The sequence below is a fragment of the Mixophyes fleayi genome, chromosome 4, assembly GCF_038048845.1.
Source record: "Mixophyes fleayi isolate aMixFle1 chromosome 4, aMixFle1.hap1, whole genome shotgun sequence".
In the NCBI taxonomy this organism is placed as follows: Eukaryota; Metazoa; Chordata; class Amphibia; order Anura; family Limnodynastidae; genus Mixophyes; species Mixophyes fleayi.
This window is the reverse complement of record NC_134405.1, coordinates 153,834,046-153,847,777: the sequence shown is the minus strand read 5'-3', so window position 1 is coordinate 153,847,777 and position 13,732 is coordinate 153,834,046. Positions and strand designations below refer to the sequence as shown.

The following is a 13,732-nucleotide window of genomic DNA, read 5'->3' as shown; positions in this document are numbered from 1 at the left end:
ACAAAATCACTGATATGCAAATTTAGAGTGTGAAAAGAGAGATTGGCTTTATAACACAACTTGTCAAATATGATGTGACCGGCAGACTGCTTGTTATGCAGCAGTTAATCTCTGGCTCCAACAGTGCTGCTAATGGGGAAAAAAAGAGAATTTAACACAAGCAGCACACTTGGCTGTCACTTCATCAGTGTTCCTGATAACATGTCACTGTGTCCATCAAACTGGCAGAATGCACAGGGCTCCGTGGACTACTCAAACATTCTTAACATATTTCCATGTCTTTACGTTGAATAGCATGCACCTGGGAAGATGTGAAGTTTAAATCAAATGAGTTTTCACATACCAAGCTATACAGTTAAACCAAACACAGCAAGTGGTGTAATAATGTTAAACTTTGAATTTTACGCAATGGAAATATTTATATATTTGTGAAAATACTTTAAGTAAGGCATGGCTTACTTAAAAACTACACATACACGTAGCAATTCTAGTGACATATTTGGTTATTTTAGATGCTTTATATTAATTGTCAATCCTGAAAAAAAAAAAAGAACTTGGGATTAATCAGATGGTGATTTGACCTGGCTGAAAATGAGGTCAGACGACAACCGGACAGTGACAGTGCATACGGTCAGATCCTGACCACACTAAATGCACCTTATAGGACCTCGAAAAACACAAAGAAAAATACCACCGCACAAGATAATATAAAGTATAGATTAATCTCCTCCAAAAATAAATAAATGTTGCATAACAAGCCTGGGATATAAAGATACCAACCCAGGGGGTGCACCCTACACAATATTAATTGTACAAGTAGAACAGAGAGAAAAGAGTGTAATTGGGGCACTCCAAAGATGGTTAAAAATAATCTTTAATGGTATACATTAAAATCAGGGTAGAAAAAAGGGAGCAAAATATAAAACAAACATATAGACATACAGTGATACAATACAAATTAAAAATGCAATCTATGTTGCAAGGGCTCCAACAGTCAATTGAAACACACAGTTATGTGCACGAGGGCTACAATAAGCCTTAATGCAATTAAGGGGACATAATGAACCCCATCAGATAAAACTGGTGTGCCTCCTGCGCAATAATATACTGGATATAGAAAGAAACCCCTGTATTATTATCTGCATATAGTACCAAAATCAGGTCAGTAAAGGCATCATAAGTCTATGCCTCAATCAAAATAGAAAATATCCTTGTAAATCGGAGGCATGTGCAGAAAATGAAATAAGGTCAGTAACATATTATTCCCCTCTGATCGCGGGATTTTGTGATAAGTCCCTACCTAATATAACTCGGAAGCGATCAGGGGGATAAAGAACCAGTAATAAACCAAAGCAGGAGAAGTGTGGGAGCCCTGAAACGCCAACGCGCGTTTCGCTCGGCTGCTTTCTCAAGGCTAAAAAGGCCTTGAGAAAAAAAAATCACAAAATCCCGCAATCAGAGGGGAATAATATGTTACTGACCTCATTTCATTTTCTGCACATGCCTCCAATTTACAAGGATATTTTCTATTTTGATTGAGGCATAGACTTATGATGCCCTTACTGACCTGATTTTGGTACTATATGCAGATCATAATACAGGGGTTTCTTTCTATATCCAGTATATTATTGTGCAGGAGGCACACCAGTTTTATCTGATGGGGTTCATTATGACCCCTTAATTGCATTAAGGCTTATTGTAGCCCTCATGCACATAACTGTGTGTTTCAATTGACTGTTGGAGCTCTTGCAACATAGATTGCATTTTTAATTTGTATTGTATCACTGTATGTCTATATGTTTGTTTTATATTTCGCTTCCTTTTTTCTACCCTGATTTTAATGTATACCATTAAAGATTATTTTTAACCATCTTTGGAGTGCCCCAATTACACTCTTTTCTCTCTGTTCTACTTGTACACCTTATAGGACCTGCCTGTTTAGCCCAAGTACCGACCAGCTGTCACATTTGCCATATTTCCTCAGACTCAGGTTACAGATGATGTCATTTTTTGCATGCAAGGAATTGTGCTATTTCAGCTTTTAAAGGAATGATTTGTGTGCATAAAGGCATGCAAAAATTCAAACACAGTTACCCTGGGAGAACTCCAGTTCAGTTTAGGAAATACACTGCCACCAAGGGAATTAATAGCCTCTTGAACTTTTATGGAAAACTCTGGAAATTCTGGCGCCTGTAAAGAGAGCAGTTTCAAATCAAGATATGATTATATTTACTTCCACAGACCCGATACCCCTCTAAATCCAAATACATTTTTAGGCACACAATATCAATGAAAACATTTCCACAACAGGCCCTTACCGTTAGAGTTGCTGTGTTTTCATCGTCTGACCACTGAAGGAATACAAACAAAATTTAGTTGCATGTGTGTGGATAACTGGGCAATCTGTGGAACATATGGACAGCAGACAGTATATGTCCATGTTATCATAGTGCAAATATTGTCCATGAGAGAATTCTGGAAAATCTCTTCCTTTTATTTCAAGAAAAAAAAAAATACATTAAGGGAAACAAAGCTATGTGCCTGGTCCACATGTGTGTAACACATTCAAGTTTCACTGTCTAGGTGGGGAACAGTATTTCTGCAGAATATTTCAATTTCAGAAAACTACATTAACAAAGATACCTTGCAGTCTTAACACTGTAAGAATGTTAATTCATTGAGTGCAAATATTCAAAACTGGCATTATAAATCACACCTGTACATGCCATTCTACATCCTTCCCTTCATTGCTTTTAGTGCTGAAAAATAGGTGGTTGGTAAAGACCATACAGACAAATACAAATTAAAAGGAAGCAAAAATATAAATGTTTTTATGTTGCCCTAGGCATGTATCTAACTGACTTACTGATAAATATAAGTGTTTTCTTTAGAAAATACTTTTACATTTTTAGAAGGTTCAGGTTAGATAAACATTACAATCCCCACCAGAGGATGATAATATGTCTTAGATTCATGCGTACACATTATACACGTTTTAAGCGATTTTTGCTCGACTTATCATGTGGGCAGCCATTTTTGACTGCTTTAACATCGTTTGAAAAGACTGTGACTCTGTACACACTGAACCGATATGTGACCTCCCAGCAGCAATATGCTCAATAAATTTAAATAGAGGGCAGAACCTCAACGGTATAAAACTCCCACAAATAAAGATTCCTGAAAAGGAAATTCATCATCGTCATTCATTTTGTAGCACGTTTGTGTATAGTATAGGTATGTTCGCAACTGAACATTTACTATGGTTTATTTACCCATAGAGGTATTACTGAGCAGAATAGGTACAATAATACAATTAGACATATCAATATACATTTATAAATAGATTCCTACTATGTCATTAAATTTAAAAAACAAATTCACTGAGGTACAGGAAAATGTAAAAAAAACAAACTATAACGAATAAAAGTATAGGCAGAGGCCTTTAGAGAAGTGACCTATCCCCTAGGCACTTAAATTAAACTAAGGTATCCACAGGAGAGGAGGGGCATAGTAGGGGAGGAGAGTAAAGATCAAAGGACTTGATAAGTGCCTAGTCTCCTACACCCACTACTATACCCCAATGTCTCGCAGTATCCCCGTATGGTAGGAAAGAGAAATACATTTCTAAATAGATTCCTACTATGTCATTACATCGTAAAAAAAAAATCAGAGGTACAATCTTTGTTCTTAATGTTAATTTAATAATACAGAATTGAAGATATGGACACACATTTCATCAGATAAACAGACAAAAGTTTAATGAGACTAATCACGTGTTAAAGAGGCATGTTGCATACACTTGCATACAGGAAAACATAAATGACATATGGACTATATAAAACAGGTTTCTTATTGCTTCTCCATTAAAGACTATTGCTGTTTTGACACCGCACCACATGGGAGACGAAGATGCAACATCATAAATTTAAATATACACGTCCAGAAAGGTGTTGCAGTTGGATGAACTATCAGCATAACGTCAGACAATTTTGTGTGAGTTTGTACACACTGCAGGATTGGAACAACGTTGTTCCATTGCTGAATGAGATTTTCAAGTTAGTTTGAAAATATTGATCAACGATTTCAGTGCCTTTGAAACAATTGTTGGTCATTATTTCACTGAACACACTAAGGCAATATTGGGCTGAATGTACATTTATTGTCTAATTGACCCAATCATCGGCTAAAAACACTGTAGTGTGTACCTAGCCTTACTAGAATCACCTCTTAGTCTCGCCACTTTGATGGAGTTTGTGCATTTGGAGACAATATATGCAGATGAAGCAGACACCTTTATGACTATTATCTGCAGATTTATGTAAGCAGTGTTTATGTGGTTGCAATAGGGTATTTGTTTTTGAGATCTTACACTACTGTCCTTCCAACACAGAGGATTGCCACATTATTGCGAAGGTTCATTAAAATACACTTTAGCGAGAGTGCTAAAGAGGCTGTTCAATCGTGTAAATTTTTCCATTACCAAAGTAACCACCAGGCATACATTAAAAATACCATTAATAATTCAAAAGCTTTATACTTGCGTGTTCCTTCTTACTTAAATCACCGGTGGCTAGATATTATAGTAATCTAGCTTTTAATACCCTCAAGAAATTCCTTGTCCTCTACATTTAATACTCTATGGTTCTGTTCCCGCCATGAATTCTCTTCTCCAACTCATTCCAAACTCACTTCCCTATTTTGAAAAAATATTGTTCCAATGATCCCCTTGCAGGGGAATTAAACTATCAAATGCCAAAGCTGATTTTGACAGCAAGTTTGAAAATAGGAAGGGGAGTTAATCACAAACAATCAATTACAAGATTCCCTATATGGCAGTAAAAGAACATTAATTTTTTTCTAACCCACCGCCAACTGCAGTACTGGCAAGGGATGGTGTACCTCCCCCAATTCTGCACCCCCACAGCTACATATACATATCTGTAACCTAAAACCCACTGTCATATTTATATAATATCCTCCAACTTGCATGCTTTCCTTTGCTTTTCCTACAATTCTCCTTTCATTCACTACATGTCACCCCTATTGTTGTCCAGGATCTGGACAAGTACTTTTTATATGATAAAGATCTAGAGACAAATCACTAAAACTGCAATTATAGTACTCAGCACTAGGGTCTCAATACATGCAGATCAAATCTCATTGTTTGTACATCCCCTTGAAGTCCTTAGCAATTGTGTTTAAATTGACAACAGATATTATTGGGGTCGCATTATACTGCCAGATCCCACAGCAGTAACATCTACTGCTGAGCCTATTATTACACTCTACCTGCAGTGCTTATTCATCTACTTTTCCAATATTTTCAGACTGGTATATGGACTATGAAGCAAAGGTTCCAATATGTTTGTTTACTGATGATAGATAATCTTTAGATTTTTTTTAAAATAAAGAAACTTTTTTTTCATAAATAATGTTTTAGGTTATTTAAAATATGAATTCAATAAATTGCAGGGTTACATTTAAATAAGAATGAAAAAAAAAAATTTAAAGCAAATTATTGTGCTACATTCCAATCTTAAATACTGTTATAGCTGACTGACACAAAATTAACTTGTGTTCCTTTAGTTTTGAAAAGCAAGAAACTATACCATAAACATTGCATTTATTCAGTATGTAAAGGTCTACCCTATACCTGCACCTCTTCTTCCTCATTAATGTTGAGGTCTGATTGAGAACATCCTGGAGAATCTTCCCTGAACAAGAAAATAAGAGAGACAACCCATGAGTTACATCTTGTAAATCAACATATCTTATAAAAATAGTCTGAGGCATTAAGAAAATCAAATAGTCAATGTCTAAAAGCAGACTTTTCTGAGTAGACAAAAAAAACAAGCTCTTAACATAACATATTTCTATAAACTGAAAGTAGTAGGATGACACAAGAAGGCACTGCTTTACAGGAAGTGCATCAATGTATATAGTAGTTCATTTATATGGAACCAGACAATACATGAAGTGCTTTAGTGTGTAGGACAAATATACATATTGGAGATAACTGCAAGTAAAATTATTATATTAAAATAGGAATGAGGTCTCACCGCCTGCTTTACATTATACAAGTGGTCAGTCCAGCCATTGCCACTTTAAAAGCAGAGTTTTCAGTCAGTCCATTACAAGTGACGTCACTTCTGACTGTAGATATTCGGGAATGTCGGTTTTAACATGAGGAGGTTCTTAGAACTGCCGGATATACTAGAAGGCTATTATATGGTAAAGTGGATATTTTCACCTTGTCGCTTTCATCCTCATCGTTATTATTTAGCCGGTCTAAAGTGTGTTGGGCATATCAGTGCAGTATATTAGTACCACACCGGTAGGAGGCAGTTTCAATTGTCCACATGTCCGTTACTAAAGCCTGGCAGGGAGCAACATGCTAGTGGAGCAGGAATCCTTCTGCTACAGGGATCAAAGAAGAGCACGAGACTGTATAGCAGACAATGATCTGCTGCAGTAGGTATATGATAAGGCTCCAAGATAAAAGCTTGAGTAAGGGATGATAGCAAAAAGCAGTACAGTATGGAAAAGTGACAAGGTGGGGTTGACTTATTACTGTTTTTTATAGACAGTTTATTTCAGATCCTAGTTAACTTGGACCCAGGGTGTGTGTGTGTGTGTGTGTGTGTGTGTGTGTGTGTGTGTGTGTAGGAATTTATAGTGTAGACTAAGTATTTTCAATCTACCCACATTTGGGATTAAGGTCGGTCGGTAAAATACTCTTTTCATTCTGAATATACAAATGTTCATTATTGAATTAACGGATATCCTATAAGGAGTGTGCCTAAATACATACTATAAGTCAGTTCCTTTCCTGGGATCCAAAGTTTGGACATATTCTCCTTTTTATTGGACATGATTTAGTAACATTGAAAAATGTATACATTTCTTGCTGGGCATACTGTTGCTGAACAGAGATAGAGAACTGCTTATAACATATGAGAGTTTTAACATGATTTGCTTTTGAAGTGTTGAATATGTTTATAATTATAGCCTTTGACTCTTGATTCTTAATATTTGTTATATATTGATTTGAGTGTATTATTTATCTTGTAATGTAAATGGATATCCATTTTTTATATAATAATATTTGTTAGTTCAGTTGATAAACTTTATATTCTTTATAGAGAACCATTCTTCCTAATTTATTCTGCCTTGATGAAAAAAGTGTTTCTTATTAAGGAGGGTATATCTAAGTTAACATGCAATAAGATCCACTTCCATTTATAGATAGAATTGCTTTAGTCAGCGCTGCATCTTTTTGGCTTTTTTTTTGTAACAATTGTGCAATATTGTTATTTAGCCATAGACAAAACAGAAATAACTGAGTTTTGACAAAGATCCTGTCAGCATGGCAAGTGTTAATGTACTTAACCCATGTCTGGGTAGGGATCCAAGGATTGATACAAACACATCTGAAAACAGTATGGCTGTAAAGAAAATAGCAATTAAGAGTAGGAGAAAGGTAGAGTAAAATCTGGAAATATTAGGGTCAAACAAGAAAAGGGAAAAGTGAGGGAGAACAGCTTATCCCTTTGAATGAGCACTAGGCATAAGATACACGTTGCCCTGTGAAAGGTTTTTCTAAAAACATCGGGGGGTAAATGTATCAAGCTGAGAGTTTTCCGGCGAGTTTGAAAAACCAATCAGATTCTAGCTGTCATTTATTTAGTGCATTCTACAAAATGACAGCTAGAATCTGATTGGTTGCTATAGGCAACATCTCCACTTTTCAAACCGGCCGGCAAACTCTCAGCTTGATACATTTACCCCCGGGACCGAGTCATTAAGGAGAGCAAGGCAAAAAAAAAAAAGGAGTAGTTTTGCACCTTGGCAAAACCCTGTTGCATTGGAAGGAGAGGAAAATGTAAAAAGTGGGGACAGATTTATAGTTGGGATTGGGCATGTTCTAGATCAACTTTAAATTTCAGCGTAAAAATAAAGCTATCACGTATTTGTGTACTTCATGAAAAAGCCACCAGTATTTTCCTTACATGCAAAATAATAAACTAATTTGCACCCCTTGTATTGTAACACGGTTTGTTCAGGTTCAAATTTACTCCTTTTCTTTTGCCTTGCTCTCCTTAATGACTCAGGCACATTGTGCTATTTGAAATGTTGTCTTATATTATATTATATATATTATTATATTGTATTAACTTGTATTCTAGATTTAATAATCCTTTTAACCTGCATTTAATTTGTTTAGCCTTATACTGTATGTAGTACAGTCTAGGGTAGTCTGTGTTATATTTGTAAAAACTGTCAGAGACTAAAGCTGGCACATATATAGATGTCTGTAAAATCAGCCAAATTAAAATAAAGTGGTATGAGAATGCTGCATGCATTGAAATGATCACAGATAAAAAATAAAAATGTTCATATATTGTTAAAGTTTTGGCTGGTAAAAAGGATTGACCAACACATCTGTGCAAATTAACCAAACAAACACACGGCCAAAATGTAGTCATTGTGCAATTAGGCTAAATGATTAAATCTAAATCTGTGTGTCTGGTGTAAAATGCTTAAAAGACTAGAAATCCCCTGTATCAATCAGAGTAGTGGTTCCTAAAATTGCAGATCTAAGTATATAACCATATACAATTAAATAGGCATATAGAGTGTGTCAAAAGCACACATGAATTAGGGTGAAAGTGACCAGACAAAGACAAAAAAAACAAACAAATCTGTTTTGAGTCTTCATTATTTTTTTTCAATATAAATGTTTGTATTATCCTTTTATTTCAGCTTGTACATGGAAGTCAGTCAGTCAAACAATAAACAAATGAAATACGGGAGATATAGATGATAATGTGCAAACACTTGCTGAAATTGTATGCCACTGTCCATCCTACAAAGAGACATACTTTACAGAGCAAAGCTACTGCTTTGCCAGTTTTTGTCTTTACATTAGATTAAAAAATGCACTTTACCTTCCAGAGACAACAAGAGTGCCATCATCAAGTAAGTAATCCTTCACATTTTCTGGCAGAGGGATTATAATGCTAGAAAAGAGTATAACAAATAAAAATCAAGTGGCATCAGAAACAAGTCTATAATCAAACGTATGCCCAGACTTGCTCTGAATAACTGGCACATTTGAGTTTAACACACCTGACAGAAAATGTAAGCAGGAGATTGTCACAGAAAACATACTAGATGGTAATCCATTAATAAAGAACCTGAACACTATTGCCCTATTAGATAGCACTTACATTACTAAAATCTCAAGGCACATTGCAAAGTGACACTGCTTACTATTGTACAACAGACATTACATGTTTATTTATTTACACTGAGTTCCCAAACAAAAATAATGATCCTACAGAAAACAATATCCCAGTCTTCAAATCTTTAAACCCACCTCTTTATTAGAGCTTACTCTACTCCCATAATAATGTGGTATGCAGATGTTAGCTTGTGTGTGTGGTCATCTCTAACCACATTAACAGACTCCAGAAGTGATCCAGCTTCTCAAATTTGGGATGCAGAATAATCAGATGTCATCCAATTTGGTAACTGACGAGAATCATAACTTAATGGTAATTTGTTCCTTTTTATTAGTAAATGAACACGGTCTTTGGTGTCATGAAAACACATTATACATTGCTACAAATTGTTAAATATGTTTCTTGCTTATATATCATGGGTCTGACCAGGTACACTTGTATGCCCTCTATTACAACTGTATTTTGTGATTTCATAGAATAATGTTGCTTGACCAAAAGTTTTTGAGAAATGAATGTACGTTGTTGCCAAGGCGTGTATATTTAATACTTAGTAACACATACAATATTATTATTTACAATGTTTCATTGTGATGATCTGGTGTTAAGTAACATGGATGATAATAACACAACCCAGTGAGTGGCAATGTAGTGTTATAGTCACGCTGTATATAGGAGGCTGCGGACTCACATCCTCACCTTTTGATACTGAGTTTCTTAAACCTGGGATACCACACAGAGAACTGACTGTGCACAACCTGCTCCTTCTTCATGCTGAAACCACCAGGACAGGAAGTGTCCTGTCTTAAACACCTTCCGGGGGAAACACCAATTAGGAACATAAAGCACAAACTCGACTCATGAAATGTACGGGTCACGGGGTTGTGTTATTGCTAAGTGATGACGACGCCTATCATGTATAGCCCTGTCCATGTTGTGTATCACATATAACACAGAGCCACGCAGCGTGCTGCTCTCTAGCTGTGGGGTATTCCCCGGCGCAGCAGGACAGAGGTGTTTAACACACAGCCGGCCGAGCCTGCTCGCCGTACAGCCGGGTTATGGGGGCGTGCCACGCCTCGCTCTGATTACAGCTCTTTCTGTATGCGAGGGAGTCCAGGGTAGAAGTGAGGCGTGCAACGCACAGGGTTTCAGGCAATGATTGGCTGTTATTTAGACGGTGTCACCGAAAGGGGCGTGGCTTAGGAGTGACTGTCAATCCCTTGGCTTCGGCTGCACGTTGTTATTGCATGTTGTGTTCTCTGCTCTCTGTACAGGTAAGCGAGCATGCGGTAACAAGGGATAGGTGTTTAATTCTTGGATCTCTACCAGCAGAGTGGTTTAACGTCCTTCATTCTCTCTTATCATAAGCACGGGATGTTCGTACAATATCTTAATTTTCTGCAGTCTTGTTCCTCTAATCTTGTCATTTTCCTTAATGCACCCTTATACATTAGTTTTTTGGGTTTTTTTTGCTTTAAATTATTATTATATATTACTATGTTACTAGATTAGCACAGTAAGCGGCGCAGAAAATTGTGTTGAGATGCATTTAATGGAAGAATAAAATAAAAATGTTATCTTAATATCATTTGGTCTGCCTGCCTTCAATGGTTCGCAAAAATCTTTGCTCTTTTACTGCTGACAAGCAAAAATGTGTGAAGCTTTCATTACTGTAATTGCTAGTAATGCACACATGTAAACAGAACCACACAACTATTTGAATTGCCCCATTAGGGGTAGATTCGATTAGCCTTGATGTTCTGTGCACTTTTTCAATTACTACAGTAGAAATCACTCATTTTTCCTTGCACCTCTGTGGGGCACAAGGTAAAAATGAGCGGAGATTTCTATCAAAATTTCCACCGCAATGTGTCTCCGGAATGGTCGCAAGATGCTTCATGGTTAATTGAATTTTCCCCTTAGTGTCTGATTTTGGCCATATCTAATTGGTTTTGTGGCATCAAGGGACTTACAGTCTAGCAAATGTGCCCATGACCATTTATTAATGTATTTAAGACTATTACGGTCAACAAGCTCCTTGCAAAGGTAGTTTAGGTTTAGCCCAAGGAATAGAATTCTTGTTCTGCTCTAAATTCTCAGGACAAATATTTATACCATAATCTTATGTTTATATTTTCATGAGACTACACAAAATGTGGCTTCATTTAAAATATTTTGTCTTCTTAATTAACATTTAAATTTTAAGTCTTATACATAACATCATTGAGTAATATTGTTTTATATTATAATTTTAATAGAATACATTACATTGCCAGTTTTATAAATATATAAGTTTTGTCTGTGTGTGTTTGAATCAGTGTTACCCATTGTGGGTGTGTACCTATAAGAGTGTGCATGTGCTCTTGTATTTTGTGTGGGAAAAGAGTTTGTATGGAACAGAACTGTATACAGATTCCTACATTTTGGAATCCAACAAAACACAACACTATAAATCTCAAATACCATTGAGATCTCCTAACACTCACATTCATTATACATGACCCAAAACCATATATTCTCACATTATTTAATTCCAAATATCACCAACGCCATAATATGTACAGTGCAACCATCATGCATTGCAGCAGGGAGGCCTTACACACTGTCCACATTGTGCTCATATATACACTACATTCTAGATAATCATATATTCACACATAGAAACGTCACACTACAGCAAAGAAATTATGCATCTCACACAGGAACCATTTTGTCCAATCATAGTGGCCATATTAACTCACATAAACTACAAATTCCACATGACCATATGCACAGTGCCATGATTATACACCTTTGAAGGAGATATAGGGGGAGATTCAATTACCTGCGTTCTTTAGAACAACGTGGGCGCGCATCATTACTGTTAGTATGGTATTTTTAACATAGATTTCTGCTCGTGGCTCAGGGAAATTACCGTAGTAACAGTAATGATGCGTACAATGGGTTGTTCTTTAGAACAACGCAGGGAATTGAATCTCCCCAATAGTTTAGTTTAGGAATGGGTACAATACAACATATTGCATACAGCATCATAGGGCTCAACAAACTGAATGGCACTATGTCAGCCACATTGAAATCATGGAAGGATTAAATCAAACACTGCTCTCGTCAATGATACAATCGCAAAGACAAATCCCTAGAACGGTATTAATATCGCATACAATTCCAAACTATACATATTCCATTCAAACACCATTACTTCAGTCATTCTAGCCAGCACAACTATCTATCTATTTAACTTCGTTTCCATGCTCATTCTTATACTTGGTAACATGTTCAGCTGTATGTTCCAGTGTACGAAATAAGCTTTCAGACTTGTGTATCATGAGAGAAAAAAATGTTCCTGTGGGGTATAGCCATTCTGGCACTAGTTCTGTACCTATGGGGTGGCTTAAAACATTTCATACACTAATGCAAGATAGCTTCTCGGACCAAAACTTTAATTAGCTTGTTCTACAACTTTTGTGTATTAAAAGCAGGTCCCAGCTTATTGCTGAATTATGACCGGACGGTCCATTTCTCTGCTGTATATACTGTGGCCTAATCGCTCATTCATTTATGCATGCCCCACTAAGCTTCGCCCATGGCCTCAGCTTTTGTTAAGTACAACCTGGAGCAGTGGGTGCAGGTTGGTGGGTCAAAAAAGGTGAACAAGACTGAACTTGAGTTTATTCTTTACCCAGCACCACATTATGTAACATCCTCTGCATAAGTGGGGAGATCACACAGTGCCAGCAGCACATCAAAGAAGGAGAGATGTGCAGTCTGTATCACAGGATCTCCCTCTATCCTTTGCAATAAAGAGCTGTGCTATTCCTGCTTTAAAGCATGGTAAGGTATTTTCAGGCATGTCCTATGGTGCATCAGTGTGTTGCAGAGTTGGCTGTTTTTGGTTCCACAGACAATCTCCATCATGTTGCACATTAAAAACAAGTGCAACAGGTTAGCGGATGGAAACATTTGTGAAAAATAGCATTGTGCCTGTTCAATCCTTAAACATAGCTTTCAAAAGCTGGTGCAGAACATGTTTGATTGGCATATGTTTGTGATGGCTCGTAACTTTTATTTACCTTATATTAAAATATCTGCTGCAATACGTTATTGGGGATTGGTATCTCTTTCATTCAATGTATTGGTTAAACTTATTATTGATCATGGGTAATGTGCAGTGCTTTTGTAAGTTAGAGGTCGTTGAGGTGTAGCAGGTTCTCCACCACTAATCAAGATGTTAGTGAAGTCTGACAACTGTTGTGAAATCACAACAAAAACCCTTGTATTTAGTGCCCTTTCAAGTTGTTGATTTAGTCTACTGATTAATGCCAGAATGAATCTTCAGTCACCCAAGTGGAAGGCTATATTGCATACACATATAAATTCAGTATATGGTTTAATGACCTGTTTGCAAGGAAGTGGTGTAGCTAAAGGGCTCTATGACGTAAAGCGAAATCTGAGCTGGGGCCCCTAAAAATGGGCAAACACCAGTGGGG

At 36.6% G+C, this 13,732-nt stretch overlaps 2 protein-coding genes across 4 annotated transcripts in view; one reads left to right on the top strand and one right to left on the bottom strand.

The window, feature by feature from the left end:
- The window catches only part of CDC123 (cell division cycle 123), a 54,389-nt gene extending 44,101 nt beyond the window's left edge, over nt 1–10,288 (bottom strand). The window contains exons 1-5 of one of the 2 annotated variants that reach the window (XM_075208645.1): nt 9,942–10,288; nt 8,949–9,020; nt 5,660–5,714; nt 2,319–2,351; nt 2,095–2,190 (exon numbers count right to left, since the gene is read on the bottom strand). In XM_075208645.1, coding sequence (XP_075064746.1) covers nt 2,095–2,190; nt 2,319–2,351; nt 5,660–5,714; nt 8,949–9,020; nt 9,942–10,084 — 399 coding nt within the window. In that variant the 5' untranslated portion in view covers nt 10,085–10,288. Of the gene's footprint in view, nt 1–2,094; nt 2,191–2,318; nt 2,352–5,653; nt 5,715–8,948; nt 9,021–9,941 lie in introns of both variants that reach the window. The other variant, XM_075208644.1, reaches the window with a different exon arrangement.
- Nucleotides 10,289–10,414: 126 nt separating this feature from the next.
- The window catches only part of NUDT5 (nudix hydrolase 5), a 29,484-nt gene continuing 26,166 nt past the window's right edge, over nt 10,415–13,732 (top strand). For both annotated transcript variants that reach the window (XM_075208647.1, XM_075208646.1), the window contains exon 1: nt 10,415–10,519. In XM_075208647.1, coding sequence (XP_075064748.1) covers nt 10,493–10,519 — 27 coding nt within the window. In that variant the 5' untranslated portion in view covers nt 10,415–10,492. The remainder of the gene's footprint in view (nt 10,520–13,732) is intronic.